This window comes from Anoplopoma fimbria, chromosome 1, assembly GCF_027596085.1.
Source record: "Anoplopoma fimbria isolate UVic2021 breed Golden Eagle Sablefish chromosome 1, Afim_UVic_2022, whole genome shotgun sequence".
Lineage (NCBI taxonomy): Eukaryota > Metazoa > Chordata > Actinopteri > Perciformes > Anoplopomatidae > Anoplopoma > Anoplopoma fimbria.
In genome coordinates, this window is record NC_072449.1 from 592,541 (window position 1) to 607,685 (window position 15,145).

The following is a 15,145-nucleotide window of genomic DNA, read 5'->3' on the forward strand; positions in this document are numbered from 1 at the left end:
GTGAGTCTGAACAGCCAATCAGAGCTGTTAAACAAACACAAACCTTCTGGAGGAACAGACTTAATTTATTCTGTCGTCATGAACCAATCAGACCCACCGATTCAGGATCTGCTGGTCGTTGCCATGACAACAACTTTCCCAAACAAAGAGGAACACTTGGACAAAGTGAAGTCATCGACCTGTCTTCAGGTAGAAGCTGCTGCTCTGTGGCTCTGCAGCAGGATCCCACAATGCTTCAGTGTTCCTGGCCGGGGTCACGGGGTCACGGGGCCCCCGGGGGCCTCATGGCAGCCGTCCAGACCACCAGGACTCAGAGAGACGGAGGAGGAGACGGACTTCAGCCGGAGAGAAGGACGTGGATTTAATGACACCTCTGTCCATTCACCTGTCCATCACACACACACACACACTGAGAACACACACACACTGAACACACACACTGAGAACACACACTGAGAACACACACACACTGAACACACACACTGAGAACACACACTGAGAACACACACACACACACACACACTGAACACACACACACTGAACACACACACTGAACACACACACTGAGAACACACACTGAGAACACACACACTGAACACACACACTGAACACACACACACACACACACACACACACACACACACACACACACACACACACACACACACACACACTCACTGAGAACACACACACACACTGAGAACACACACACACACACACACACACACACACACACACACACTGAACACACACACTGAGAACACACACACTGAACACACACACACACACACACACACACACACACACACACACTGAACACACACACTGAGAACACACACACTGAACACACACACACACACTGAGAACACACTGAACACACACACACACACACACACTGAACACACACACTGAACACACACACACACACACACACACACACACATACTGAGAACACACACTAAACATACACACACACACATAGTGAGAACACACACACACACACACTAAACATCCATACACACACAAACACACACACACACACACAAAAACACACACACACACACGCTAAACATCCATACACACACACACACACACACAAACACACACACACTAAACATCCACACACACACTAAACACACACTGTCCATCACACACACACACACACACACACACACACACACACACACACACACACACACACACACACACACACACACACACACACAGAACAAACACACACTAAACACACACACACTGAACACACACACACACATATAGAACATAAACACACACACTGAAAACACAGACTAGTACTATACTACAGCAGAAACAGACTATACTACAGTAGAAACAGACTATACTACAGCAGAAACAGACTATACTACAGTAGAAACAGATTATACTACAGTAGAAACAGACTATACTACAGTAGAAACAGATTATACTACAGTAGAAACAGACTATACTACAGTAGAAACAGACTATACTACAGTAGAAACAGACTATACTACAGTAGAAACAGATTATACTACAGTAGAAACAAACAGATTATACTACAGTAGAAACAGATTATACTACAGTAGAAACAAACAGATTATACTACAGTAGAAACAGACTATACTACAGTAGAAACAGACTATACTACAGTAGAAACAGATTATACTACAGTAGAAACAGATTATACTACAGCAGAAACAGATTATACTACAGCAGAAACAGACTATACTACAGCAGAAACAGATTATACTACAGTAGAAACAGACTATACTACAGTAGAAACAGACTATACTACAGCAGAAACAGACTATACTACAGTAGAAACAGATTATACTACAGTAGAAACAGACTATACTACAGTAGAAACAGATTATACTATACTACAGTAGAAACAGATTATACTATACTACAGTAGAAACAGATAATACTACAGTAGAAACAGATTATACTACAGTAGAAACAGATAATACTACAGTAGAAACAGATTATACTACAGTAGAAACAGATAATACTATACTACAGTAGAAACAGATAATACTACAGTAGAAACAGATTATACTACAGTAGAAACAGATAATACTACAGAAAAAACTGTCTATATTACAGTAGAACTATGACTTTTTTGTCATCTTGAAGTAGAGGTGATTTTTCTGTTCTGTTTACGTTTTTATTGAGTTCCTCTGTTTTGTGTCTTTGTGTTCTCGCTTTAGCTTCCTCCTCCTCCTCCTCCTCCTCCTCCTCCTCCTCCTCCTTTATGTCTGTTGACATAAAGGAGTTCATTGTATCTTAACTTTGTTCTCCTTTATCTTCATCATTAAACGTTTTCCGTTACAGCTCATTCTGAGTCGTCTTTTTTAATTGTTAAACCTCATGACCTTTGACCTCCATGCTGATGTTAAACCTCATGACCTTTGACCTCCACGCTGATGTTAAACCTCATGACCTTTGACCTCCACGCTGATGTTAAACCTCATGACCTTTGACCTCATGTTTTCATGTGGTCTGATAGAAAGGATTATGAAAACCAAAAATGTCACGTTTTCGTAGAAAAGAACAAACTCATCTTCACAGTTTAATGACTTTAACTTTTATTATTTTCGACACATCAGGATACAAAAACTGTAAACAATAAATATAAAGGTAGAGATGAATTCAGACAAAACAACAGACACTGAAAGCAAAGCATGCTGGGTAAACGGTCCACAAATTGACTCCCTCTGTGATCACACTGGCATGACTGGTTTGGACATATCTCTTAAAGGAGCACTCCATCCAGGTGCATTATGGGAAGTGTAGGACTGTTTCTGAACTTAAAGTCAGGACATCTGTTAATAACCACAACAACTACTGAGGACTGGTCTCACTGGGACGCTTCCTCATCAACTGGTTTTAGGGGTCTCTGTGGGTCCCTGAGTCTTTAGGGGTCTCTGAGTCTTTAGGGGTCTCTGTGGGTCTCTGGGGGTCTACGTATAGTTCAGGACCTGTGTAGACCTGAACACTGTCTGGAATGTGATTGGCTGACCACAGAGCTTTGTCACCAGATTAAACCAAAACAAACCAAACAAATAAGTTCAGAAACTAAGTTATGTGTAATAAAATGGAATGACACAGGGAAAAAGTATTGACCACATGAAGGGAGGTGCAAAAAGGCATGGAAAGCCAAGACACCAGCTGAAATCTATCAGTAATTAGAAAGCAATCCTGCCCCTTGTCAGTGCAAATGAATATCAGCTGGTTCAGTCCCAACTGATGGCCTATAAAAAGGTGTCACATTACCAAGGTGTCACACAAGAAACATCTCATGATGGGTAAAAGCAAAGAGCTCTCTCAAGACCTTCACAACCTTATTGTTGCAGAACATACTGATGGCGTTGGTTACAGAAGGATTTCTAAACTTCTGAATGTTCCAGTGAGCACTGTTGGGGCCATAATCCGGAAGTGGAAAGAACATCATTTCACCATAAACCGGCCACGACCAGGTGCTCCTCGCAAGATTTCTAACAGAGGAGTGAAAATAATTATCAGAAGAGTTGTCCAAGAGCCAAGGAGCACTAGTGGAGAGCTTCAGAAAGACCTGGAATCAGCAGGTACAATTGTTTCAAAGAAATCAATAAGTAATGCATCAACCGCCGTGGCCTGTATGCACGCTCACCACGCAAGACTCCATTGATGAAGAAAAAGCATGTTGAAGCTCGTTTAAAGTTTGCTGCACAACATTTAGACAAGCCTGTGAAATACTGGGAGAATATAGTCTGGTCAGATGAGACCAACATTGAACTCTTTGGATGCCATAACACACACCATGTTTGGAGGTCAAATGGCACTGCACATCACCCCAAAAACACCATACCAACAGTGAAGTTTGGAGGTGGAACATCATGGTGTGGGGCTGTTTTTCAGCATACGGCACTGGCAAACTTCATATAATTGAAGGAAGGATGAATGGAAAAATGTAGCGAGACATTCTTGATAAAAATCTGCTGCCATCTAGCAGGATGATGAAGATGAAACGAGGGTGGACATTTCAGCAAGACAATGATCCCAAACACACAGCCAAGGAAACTCTCCATTGGTTTCAGAGAAAGAAAATAAAGCTGCTAGAACGGCCCAGCCAATCACCTGACCTGAATCCAATAGAAACTCTATGGAAAGAACTAAAGATCAGAGTTCATAGAAGAGGCCCACGGAACCTTCAAGATGTGAAAACTGTTTGTGTGGAAGAATGGGCCAAAGTCACACCTGAGCAATGCATGCGACTAGTTTCTCCATACAGGAGGCGTCTTGAAGCTGTCATTACCAACAAAGGCTTCTGTACCAAGTATTAAATACATTTCAGTAAGCGTATTCAATACTTTTTCCCTGTCATTTCATTTTATTATACATAACTTCATTTCTGAACGGATTTGTTTGGTGTTCTTTGTATGTATGGATTACTTGGGTTGTTACCGACATCTGGTGACAATTTCATGTCAATAGCACCTTTAGAAATATATTTACTGAGAAAAATGGTGACGTGTTCAATACTTATTTTACCAGCTGTATATGTATATATAGATATTTATATATCTATATATACATATTAATAAATGTGTATATATATATTATGTATATAAATATATATATATATATATACACATATTTATTCATATTAATGAATTAACATATTTGTATTGATATTAATCTTTGGAATTCGATCTTCTGAGTGAGCAGCGAGGACTTGAAGTTGGACTTGATGACGACTTTGACCTCCAGCTTGGTCCGACCGACCTCTCGGACCAGAGGGATGACCCTGAACGGCAGGATGATGTCTTTGGTGGTCCGATACCTGAGGACACATGGACACACGTCTCAGGCCTCAGGTCTCCTGTCTGATGGTGTGTGTGTGGGTGGGTGTGACCTCTGACCTCATGAGCTCGTAGTCTCTGTCCGGAGGGATGAAGCTGATGCTGCGTTCAGAGTCAAACTTGCTGAGACGAACACACTGATGGAAGGTGCAGTCATCAGTGGCTATCGACTGTTTACCACTGAGGAGAGGGGACAGGTCAGAACTACTGGAGGACATCACTTTAAGAGAGGACAGTCACATGATGCATGGAGCTACACTCATGTCAAATCAAACTACATGTTGGAGCTCCAACACACACTGAATGAGCTGAATGACAGCCAGGAAGTGACCATATATGGAGGAGGTGATGCAGGTGACCTGTGTGACCTCTGACCTCTTGGCTCCGTCCTCTGAACTCCCTCCTTTTCCCTGCTTGTCGATGACGATCTTGTCGTTCATGCCGAACTTACACTCGGGCATCCCGCTCAGGTAACTCTTCATCACCACGTGGCCGGAGACGTGAGCGCTAGGCACCTGACCTGCACACAGAGTCACATGATGAGGACGAGGACGTCATGCTGTATCATGATTGGACGGGCTCATCTCTAAGAAGCTCCTCTGGTGAGGAACGTTAGCTGCTAACTGCTGCTAGCATTTATAAATATCCTATCCCACCAGCTGTCACTCTAACACCTGACCTGGTGGGGACAGGTACCTTAAAGGGACAGTTACCTTAAGGGGACGATTATCTTAAGGGGACGGATACCTTAAGGGGACACTACCTTGAAGGGACACTACCTTGAGGGGACATTACCTTGAGGGGACATTACCTTCAGGGGACATAACCTTAAGAGGACACTACCTTAGGGGGACATAACCTTAGGGGACATAACCTTAAGAGGACAATGCCTTAGGGGGACATTACCTTGAGGGGACATAACCTTAAGAGGACACTGCCTTAGGGGGACATAACCTTAGGGGACATAACCTTAAGAGGACAATGCCTTAGGGGGACATTACCTTGAGAGGACATAACCTTAAGAGGACACTGCCTTAGGGGGACATTACCTTGAGGGGACATAACCTTAAGAGGACACTGCCTTAGGGGGACATAACCTTAAGAGGACACTGCCTTAGGGGGACATAACCTTAGGGGACATAACCTTAAGAGGACAAAGCCTTAGGGGGACATTACCTTGAGGGGACATAACCTTAAGAGGACACTGCCTTAGGGGGACATTACCTTGAGGGGACATAACCTTAAGAGGACACTGCCTTAGAGGGACATTACCTTTAGGGGACATTACCTTAAGAGGACACTGCCTTAGGGGGACATTACCTTGAGAGGACATAACCTTAAGAGGACAATGCCTTAGGGGGACATTACCTTGAGAGGACATAACCTTAAGAGGACACTGCCTTAGGGGGACATTACCTTGAGGGGACATAACCTTAAGAGGACACTGCCTTAGGGGGACATTACCTTGAGGGGACATTACCTTAAGAGGACACTGCCTTAGGGGGACATTACCTTGAGGGGACATAACCTTAAGAGGACACTGCCTTAGGGGGACATTACCTTGAGGGGACATAACCTTAAGAGGACACTGCCTTAGGGGGACATAACCTTAGGGGACATAACCTTAAGAGGACAATGCCTTAGGGGGACATTACCTTGAGGGGACATAACCTTAAGAGGACACTGCCTTAGGGGGACATTACCTTGAGGGGACATAACCTTAAGAGGACACTGCCTTAGGGGGACATTACCTTGAGGGGACATTACCTTAAGAGGACACTGCCTTAGGGGGACATTACCTTGAGGGGACATAACCTTAAGAGGACACTGCCTTAGGGGGACATTACCTTGAGGGGACATAACCTTAAGAGGACACTGCCTTAGGGGGACATTACCTTAAGAGGACAATGCCTTAGGGGGACATTACCTTGAGAGGACATAACCTTAAGAGGACACTGCCTTAGGGGGACATAACCTTGAGGGGACATTACCTTAAGAGGACACTGCCTTAGGGGGACATTACCTTGAGGGGACATTACCTTAAGAGGACACTGCCTTAGGGGGACATTACCTTGAGGGGACATAACCTTAAGAGGACACTGCCTTAGGGGGACATTACCTTGAGGGGACATAACCTTAAGAGGACACTGCCTTAGGGGGACATTACCTTGAGGGGACATTACCTTAAGAGGACACTGCCTTAGGGGGACATTACCTTGAGGGGACATAACCTTAAGAGGACACTGCCTTAGGGGGACATTACCTTGAGGGGACATTACCTTAAGAGGACACTGCCTTAGGGGGACATTACCTTGAGGGGACATAACCTTAAGAGGACACTGCCTTAGGGGGACATTACCTTGAGGGGACATAACCTTAAGAGGACACTGCCTTAGGGGGACATTACCTTAAGAGGACAATGCCTTAGGGGGACATTACCTTGAGAGGACATAACCTTAAGAGGACACTGCCTTAGGGGGACATAACCTTGAGGGGACATTACCTTAAGAGGACACTACCTTAGGGGGACATTACCTTGAGGGGACATTACCTTAAGAGGACACTGCCTTAGGGGGACATTACCTTGAGGGGACATTACCTTAAGAGGACACTGCCTTAGGGGGACATTACCTTGAGGGGACATAACCTTAAGAGGACACTGCCTTAGGGGGACATTACCTTGAGGGGACATGAGCAAGTCTCCATCACGTCCAGAAAGAGCTTGTTGTGTCGGTATTTGATTCCTTCTCGTCTCCAGCCGATCTGACCGGTGACCTGACTGGTGACCTGACTGGTGATCTGAGACTGCTCCTCCTTGGTCTGTATATTCATCATCATAATAATATTAATGATGCAATAATATAAATAATGATTACTATATGAATAATAATAATTACTATATTAATAATAATTGTTACTAAAATAATAATGACTATATTAATAATAATTGTTACTATATTAATAATAATTGTGTGGACTCACATGGTGCTGCAGGGCAATACAGGAGACCGAAGGAAAACAGACAGGAAACAGTGAGTTTCTCATTAAAAGCACATTACTTTTTAAAATATGATCATATTTATTAATAATAAAGCCACATCATGTCTCATATGTATTAATACTAATAAGAATCATGTCTCAGTCCTACCTGACTCTTGATGCCTTGCTGAGTGATGAAGGTTTTCAGAGCTCCGGTTTCAGAGTTTTGAGGGTAACCAAAGTCCAGAATCTCTGCAGAGAAAAACACAACAAACAAACCAATATATAAACAAACACAGAAATATATAAACAAACAAACAAACAAATATATAAATAAACCAATATATAAACAAACAAGCAAACAAACCAATATATAAACAAACAAACCAATATATAAACAAACAAACAAACAAACAAACCAATATATAAACAAACAAACTACATTACATTTACATTAGAGTCATTTAGCAGACGCTGTTATCCAAAGCGACTTACAGTCAGTAGTATGTTACATATCATTCACCCATTCACACACTGATGACAGGCTACCATCAAGGTGCCACCATCAGACTCTAACTAACATTCATCATCAGTCCACACCGATGGCCTTCAGGAGCAACTTGGGGTTAGGTGTCTTGCCCAAGGACACATCGTCTGCCGAAGCCGGGTATCGAACCACCGACCCTCTGATTGGAGAACTACCTTGCTCTCCACTACGCCACAGCCACAAAAAAAACAATATATAAACAAACAAACAAACCAATATATAAACAAACAAACAAACAAACAGCAGCTCTGAGTCGACTCCTGTCAGCACCGTATTTTCTTTAGGTTTAGATTTTCTTGTCCATCACTCACAAAAATCAAAACCTAAAAAAACAACAGAGCGGCAGAAAGATGGACGACTTCCTGTTGGAGGTCAAGGTCAGAACCACAGAACCGGAGACAGAGTGAGACCTCCCGTCCACGTATTCAGGGTCAGAACCACAGAACCGGAGACAGAGTGAGACCTCCTGTCCACGTATTCAGGGTCAGAACCACAGAACCGGAGACAGAGTGAGACCTCCCGTCCACGTATTCAGGGTCAGAACCACAGAACCGGAGACAGAGTGAGACCTCCTGTCCACGTATTCAGGGTCAGAACCACAGAACCGGAGACAGAGTGAGACCTCCCGTCCACGTATTCAGGGTCAGAACCACAGAACCGGAGACAGAGTGAGACCTCCTGTCCAGGTATTCAGGGTCAGAACCACAGAACCAGAGACAGAGTGAGACCTCCTGTCCACATAGACTAGACACTCCCTTCACTTCACTAGTCACTTCCGGTCCTGCCCTTTCAAAATAAAGCGTTACCGTCGAGCAGCTCGTAGATGAGGACGAAGTTGTTCTTGACGTTCTCCTCGCTGATCTTGCCAAAGTAGGCGGACATGACGTCGCACATCTTGTAGAGGAACTCGAACACCATGGTGGCGTTGACGTTCTGCTTGGTGACGGCCGCCAGCCAGATGTTGGAGCGCTTGACGTGGAAGAAGCTGGTCCGGGCGATGTTGGTGACGGGGGAGCGGACCTGCTGCCGGGCGTGGATGACGTTGACTTGGAACGTGTCCACGGCGTTTCTCCTGGACACAGAGACACAATCACTGAATGTCCTCTGGGGGACGGGATGCCGGAGCTGAGGGACCAGCAGCACCCCCTACAGGCCATAACAGCAGGAAGTCAGTGTCACAATAAAACAGGAAATTAAAGGTGTTCTGACAAAAGTCACCGACAGAGAGAACTGGACACAGAATATTAGACCGTAGTAGTTTTTATTGTAGTCTGTGATGCAACGAGAGAGGCCCTCGATGTCCTCCCCGTAGTCCTCCTGGAACAGTTCCCAGTTTGTGACCTGAAAACACTCCTGGAGGGTCTCCTCGGTGTCCTCCGACCAAACCTTCACAGTCCTTGTGCTGGCCGCCTGTTGCATAGCCAGTGGCTTGTAGGTGGTTCTATTAGGTTATGGTCAGATTCACCGAGGGGGGGCAGTGGAGCTGTAGGCCCCCTTTACATTCACGTAAAAGAGGTCCAGGATCTTGTTCTCTCTCGTTGCAATGTTGACATACTGTTTAAAGTTGGTCAGGACAGGAGAGAGGGAGACATGGTTAAAGTCCCCGCTGATCATTATGAGTGAGTTGGGATGTTTAGTCTGAAGCCCCGCTGTGACAGAGTGGATGACGTCACTCGCGCTCCTCTGCAGCTGATGGTGGGATGTAAACAACAACAACAATGTGAGAGTACTCCCGGTAGGTAGTAGGGTCTCAAACCCACCGCCAGGAGCTCAATGTCGGGAGTGCAGATACACTCCTTCACAGTGACATGGCCGGGATTACACCATTTAGAGTTGACAAAGACGTCAAGACCTCCTCCTCTCTTCTTACCGCTCTGTTTCGGTCTGGTTCAGCAGACTGTCCGGCTGGTTCAGCAGACTGTCCGGCTGGTTCAGCAGACTGTCCGGTATCTTCCCGTGCAGCCATGTCTCCGTGAAGCAGAGCAGACTACACTCCCTGTAGGCCCGCTGGTTGCTCACCAATGCTGGCAGTTCATCCACTTTGTTAGCGAGGGACCTCACATTCCCCATAATGACCGTGGGGAGAAAAGGTTTAACTCTCCTGTCCCCCTCCATCCTCTCCCTGACCTTCACTCCGGCTCTTTTTCCTCGACGGGGTTGTCTCCATATCGCGTCGGGTATGCGGGTGGAGGGAACGCCGGCTCCGCTCCGGTAGCGCAGAAGCTGGTCGCGGGTGTAGGTCAGCATGATTAAAAGTTCCAGTTGTGTGCAGAGAAAGGGGAAAAAACGCTACAACTAAAACGCTGAAGTGGGAACATACAATTACCAAAAGAAAGAAGACAACAACGAATAAAAATAGCAGAAAAAATACAAAAGTAGCAAAGCTGGTAGAGAGCTGCTGCGACAGGCTGCCGACCTGAACCCGAACACCTCCTCCCTGTACCCTAACACCTCCTCCCTGTACCCGAACACCTCCTCCCTGTACCCGAACACCTCCTCCCTGTACCCGAACACCTCCTCCCTGTACCCTAACACCTCCCCCTTGTACCCTAACACCTCCTCCCTGTACCCTAACACCTCCTCCCTGTACCCTAACACCTCCCCCTTGTACCCTAACACCTCCTCCCTGTACCCTAACACCTCCTCCCTGTACCCTAACACCTCCTCCCTGTACCCGAACACCTCCCCCTTGTACCCTAACACCTCCCCCTTGTACCCGAACACCTCCTCCCTGTACCCTAACACCTCCTCCCTGTACCCGAACACCTCCTCCCTGTACCCGAACACCTCCCCCTTGTACCCTAACACCTCCTCCCTGTACCCTAACACCTCCTCCCTGTACCCGAACACCTCCTCCCTGTACCCGAACACCTCCCCCTTGTACCCTAACACCTCCTCCCTGTACCCTAACACCTCCTCCCTGTACCCAAACACCTCCTCCCTGTACCCGAACACCTCCTCCCTGTACCCGAACACCTCCCCCTTGTACCCTAACACCTCCCCCTTGTACCAGAACACCTCCTCCCTGTACCCTAACACCTCCTCCCTGTACCCGAACACCTCCTCCCTGTACCCGAACACCTCCCCCTTGTACCCGAACACCTCCTCCCTGTACCCGAACACCTCCCCCTTGTACCCTAACACCTCCCCCTTGTACCCTAACACCTCCTCCCTGTACCCTAAAACCTCCTCCCTGTACCCTAACACCTCCTTTGTCTACCTGGACATGTACTCATGTAGATGAACATAGGCAGTAGACTCTGTGTGAGCGGTTGTTATAGTTTCATTGTCTGGCTCGTGGGCACTTGGGCAGTGACCTGCAGGACTCACCCGATGTCATCGCGGTACACCCTGGAGATCAACACCTCCCCCTTGTGGTTGTAGATGAAGAGTCCTCCGATCATGGCTGACAGCTGTCTGTCATTCAGAGCTGACCATAGTGAAGAGTCTCTGCAGAGGAAGAGGAGGATCATGAGTCAAACATGAGGACACATTCAAATGTCCTGAATGAGTCTCCACAAGATGTGATGTCCTCCTTGAGGTCAGCTGGAGAGAAACAGTTTGGTGACGTGGTTATAGTTTCTCTTTTTGTTTGTTGATTTGGATGATAGTAGGATAGCATCTAAGCTAACATGCTAACCCTAGGGGGCGGCCCCCTCTGGACTAGTTTTTATGTGTTTTCGTGCAGAATGACTTATTTCCAGGAAACTTGGACACATCTCTGGTGAACACAAAATGTAAAGAGGAGAAACTCCGCTCATCAGATCTGTCCCTTAAATCAATCGATAAGACAGAGGAACAGAGGAACCAGCAGCTCTGAGGTCAAAGGGTCAAGTCAGTGGAAGTAAAGGGTCAAACCAGATTTCTACTTTAACAGAAACACAGACTCTACATTCTGTTACAACCAAACTAACTGTTGTTTTAGGGCAAAATGACCCGATTAGTTCAAACCTTTATTGATCTCGTCATTGACCCTCAGCGGAAAACTAGGGTGGCCTTCATGACTAAATTACATATAGAGTATTTTAAAAACAACTAAATATTAATATTCTTAATAAAATGCCAGCAGAGACGATTAAAGAACAAACTCAGATAAACAGTTAAACTATGTGTTTGTGTCAACGTACCGGGGCCGATTGAATTAGGTTTCACTTTTGTTTACATGTCAATGCTGGTTGAACAGATCTATAACGGTCCTGTTACATATGGAGTCTAGCTCTCCATCTCCTCCTTCAGGTGACGTAGAAGCATGACGTCATCAGTGAAAACTGCTGCTAGCTGTTAGCATTCACCTGCTAACAGCTAGCAGCAGTTTGACATGCAGAGAGACAGACAGAGAGACAGAGAGAGAGAGAGAGACAGACAGAGAGATTTGATTTTTAAGGAGACTTTATTGAGTCAGTTTTTTAAGACTCAATTAAAAAGCCACACTTCTAAAATACATAAATAAATAAATAATTTACACAAGGTAATCAGCAGACACAAGCTCTCCTGCTGAGACAGAACACAAACTATTTTGAAAACACCAGAGATCGTTAAAAGAGTCCAGGTCTCCTGCTGCTTTATAAAAACTAAAATCCACCAGTATTCTGGATTTGATCATGCTTCTGCAGACAGGGACGGGCTCAGCGTGGAGGTTTTCCTCCACCTTTCTCTTCCTGGTTATATACACCGCCATCTTGGCCTAAAACAAAGTTTAAAAGCTGGCTCTTCTGTTTGTGCTGGCGAGTGTATCTAAAACCAAGAATAAAAACCTGCTTGCTAAAAACCTCTTTAAAACTGGTAAAAACAACTTGTAAAAACAGAAACAAAGCAGAAAGACGAGGACACTCATAAAAACAGTGAAAGACAGTCTCTCTCTCATTTGTCTTTCACCGCTTGGTTTATAATGGCTACAAATGCGTTCACTGCCATTATTCCATGGAGTACTCTCCACTGGAGGTCCCCGTGTCTCTTACTCAGTGGAGGTTTGTACAAAGACCTCCACTGAGGTCCGGAACCTTGATTTAGTCCAAAGTAGTTCCTCCAGTTTTTTTGTGTGTAGTGTTTTTACCATTAGTTTATAGAAGGTCTTTCCCGAGGCTCCCTCCAGGGAGACCGGGTGAGCTGGCTGCAGCAGAGGCCCACAACAGTTTTTAAAATCCAATGCCAGGAAGGTGGCGGGAAAAGGGTCCTCCAGGTTCGGGGACCCGGATCCATTGCTAAAAGATTTTAAAAGCAGGATGTCTTGACCTGTGAGTTCCTGTCTCCAGTGAAGAAGGACTTGTCCAATGAACCTGGTGGACCTGATCCCCAAACGAGTTGCCAGCCCCGTGGGGTCCTCCAGTTGGGGTCCGGCCAGCTCCACCACCTGGCCCAGCGTGGAGACCCCTGCAGCCTGCAGCAGTCTGGACAGGGTGGCCCCCGCCCAGCTGGGATGAGTGAGAACATTCCCATACAGGACGGGCTCCTGCAGCAGCCAGTGCAGCGAGGCCCCTGTTGCTTCCGCTCCTGTTTTAGCAGGTTCCACACTGTAAAAACACTTTTATAAAAACCAGGAAGAGATGATGCCATTACCTTATTATTATTCATTAAAAACAAGCTAAAATCTAGACCCAGGCTGTTAAAACGTTGCAGGATGCACCGGGATAAAGGTCTCCACAGAGTGTCCTCTGGCCCAGTCAGCAGCCTCTGGAGGAACTGGAGGCGGAAGGCAGCGCCCCTGCTGGCCAGATGGATCAGGCCCTGCCCCCCTCGTCCTTGGGAAGGAAAAGGACACTCTGTGGGACCCAGTGCATCCTGCCCCAAAAGAAATCCACTAAAACCCGTTGTACCTCTGATAGGAGGGAAGCCGGAGGATCGACACAGGCCAGCCGGTGCCACAGGGAGGACGAGACCAGGTTGTTGAGGATCAGGGTGTGACCTCTGTAAGACATCTTAGGAAGGAGCCACTTCCACCTGCTGAGGCCCCTTCACCTTCTCAACCACGTTGTCCCAGTTCTTGCTTTTTGAGGTCTCGTGCCCCAAAAATACCCCAAGGTATTTGAGTCCTCCCTTCTTCCAAACCAGGCCACCAGGCAGCCTGAGCCGACCCCCCAGCTCCCCCCCGACCATCAGAGCCTCGCTCTTCCCCCAGTTCACCTTCGCAGAAGAAATACGACTAAAATCCTTTATGGTGTCAGTTAAAAAGTCAATGTCTTGTTGTGTATTGACCAACACAATCAGATCATCAGCATAGACAGACAGTTTAAAAGACACATCACACTGGGGGAAGCTCACACCGTTTAGATTTATCCTCAGTTTGTGGAGCAGAGGCTCGATGGCCAGAGAGTACAACATCCCAGAGAGAGAGCAGCCATGCCTCACCCCTCTCTGGACGCCAAAAGGTGCACTCAGCCCGCCATTTATTTTCAGGACACTCGCAATGTCACTGTAGAGAACCCGGATCATAGCTATAAAGCCTGGGTTGAACCATAAATACTGGTGTTCAACCCGGTCAAAAGCCTTTTCCTGGTCTATGGAAATAAGACCAGTCTCTATTGCCAATGAACTGGAGAGGTCCAAAACATCTCGAATCAAAGTAACATTGTCACTGATGAGCCTGCTGGGCACACAGTAAGTCTGGTCAGGGTGGACGACGGACGCCATCACCTCCCTCAATCTGAGGGCCAGAGCTTTGGACAGGATCTTATAATCCGTGCACAGCAGAGAGACCGGCCTCCAGTTTTTAAGTTCTTGTAGGTCTCCCTTCTTTGGCAGCAGGGTGATGACGGCCCTCCTGCAGCTCAGAGGTAGTCTA

The 15,145-nt window shown here is 46.2% G+C and overlaps 1 protein-coding gene across 1 annotated transcript; it reads right to left on the bottom strand.

Annotated features, from left to right (window-relative positions):
- Positions 1-4,653: 4,653 nt before the first annotated feature.
- Positions 4,654-11,771, bottom strand: ap2m1b (adaptor related protein complex 2 subunit mu 1b). The gene is given in 9 exon segments (XM_054598696.1): positions 4,654-4,822; positions 4,902-5,021; positions 5,217-5,361; positions 7,521-7,541; positions 7,544-7,661; positions 7,824-7,829; positions 7,990-8,072; positions 9,174-9,439; positions 11,698-11,771. Coding segments are annotated over 9 exon segments (1,002 nt in total).
- Between the last annotated feature and the right edge of the window lie 3,374 nt (positions 11,772-15,145).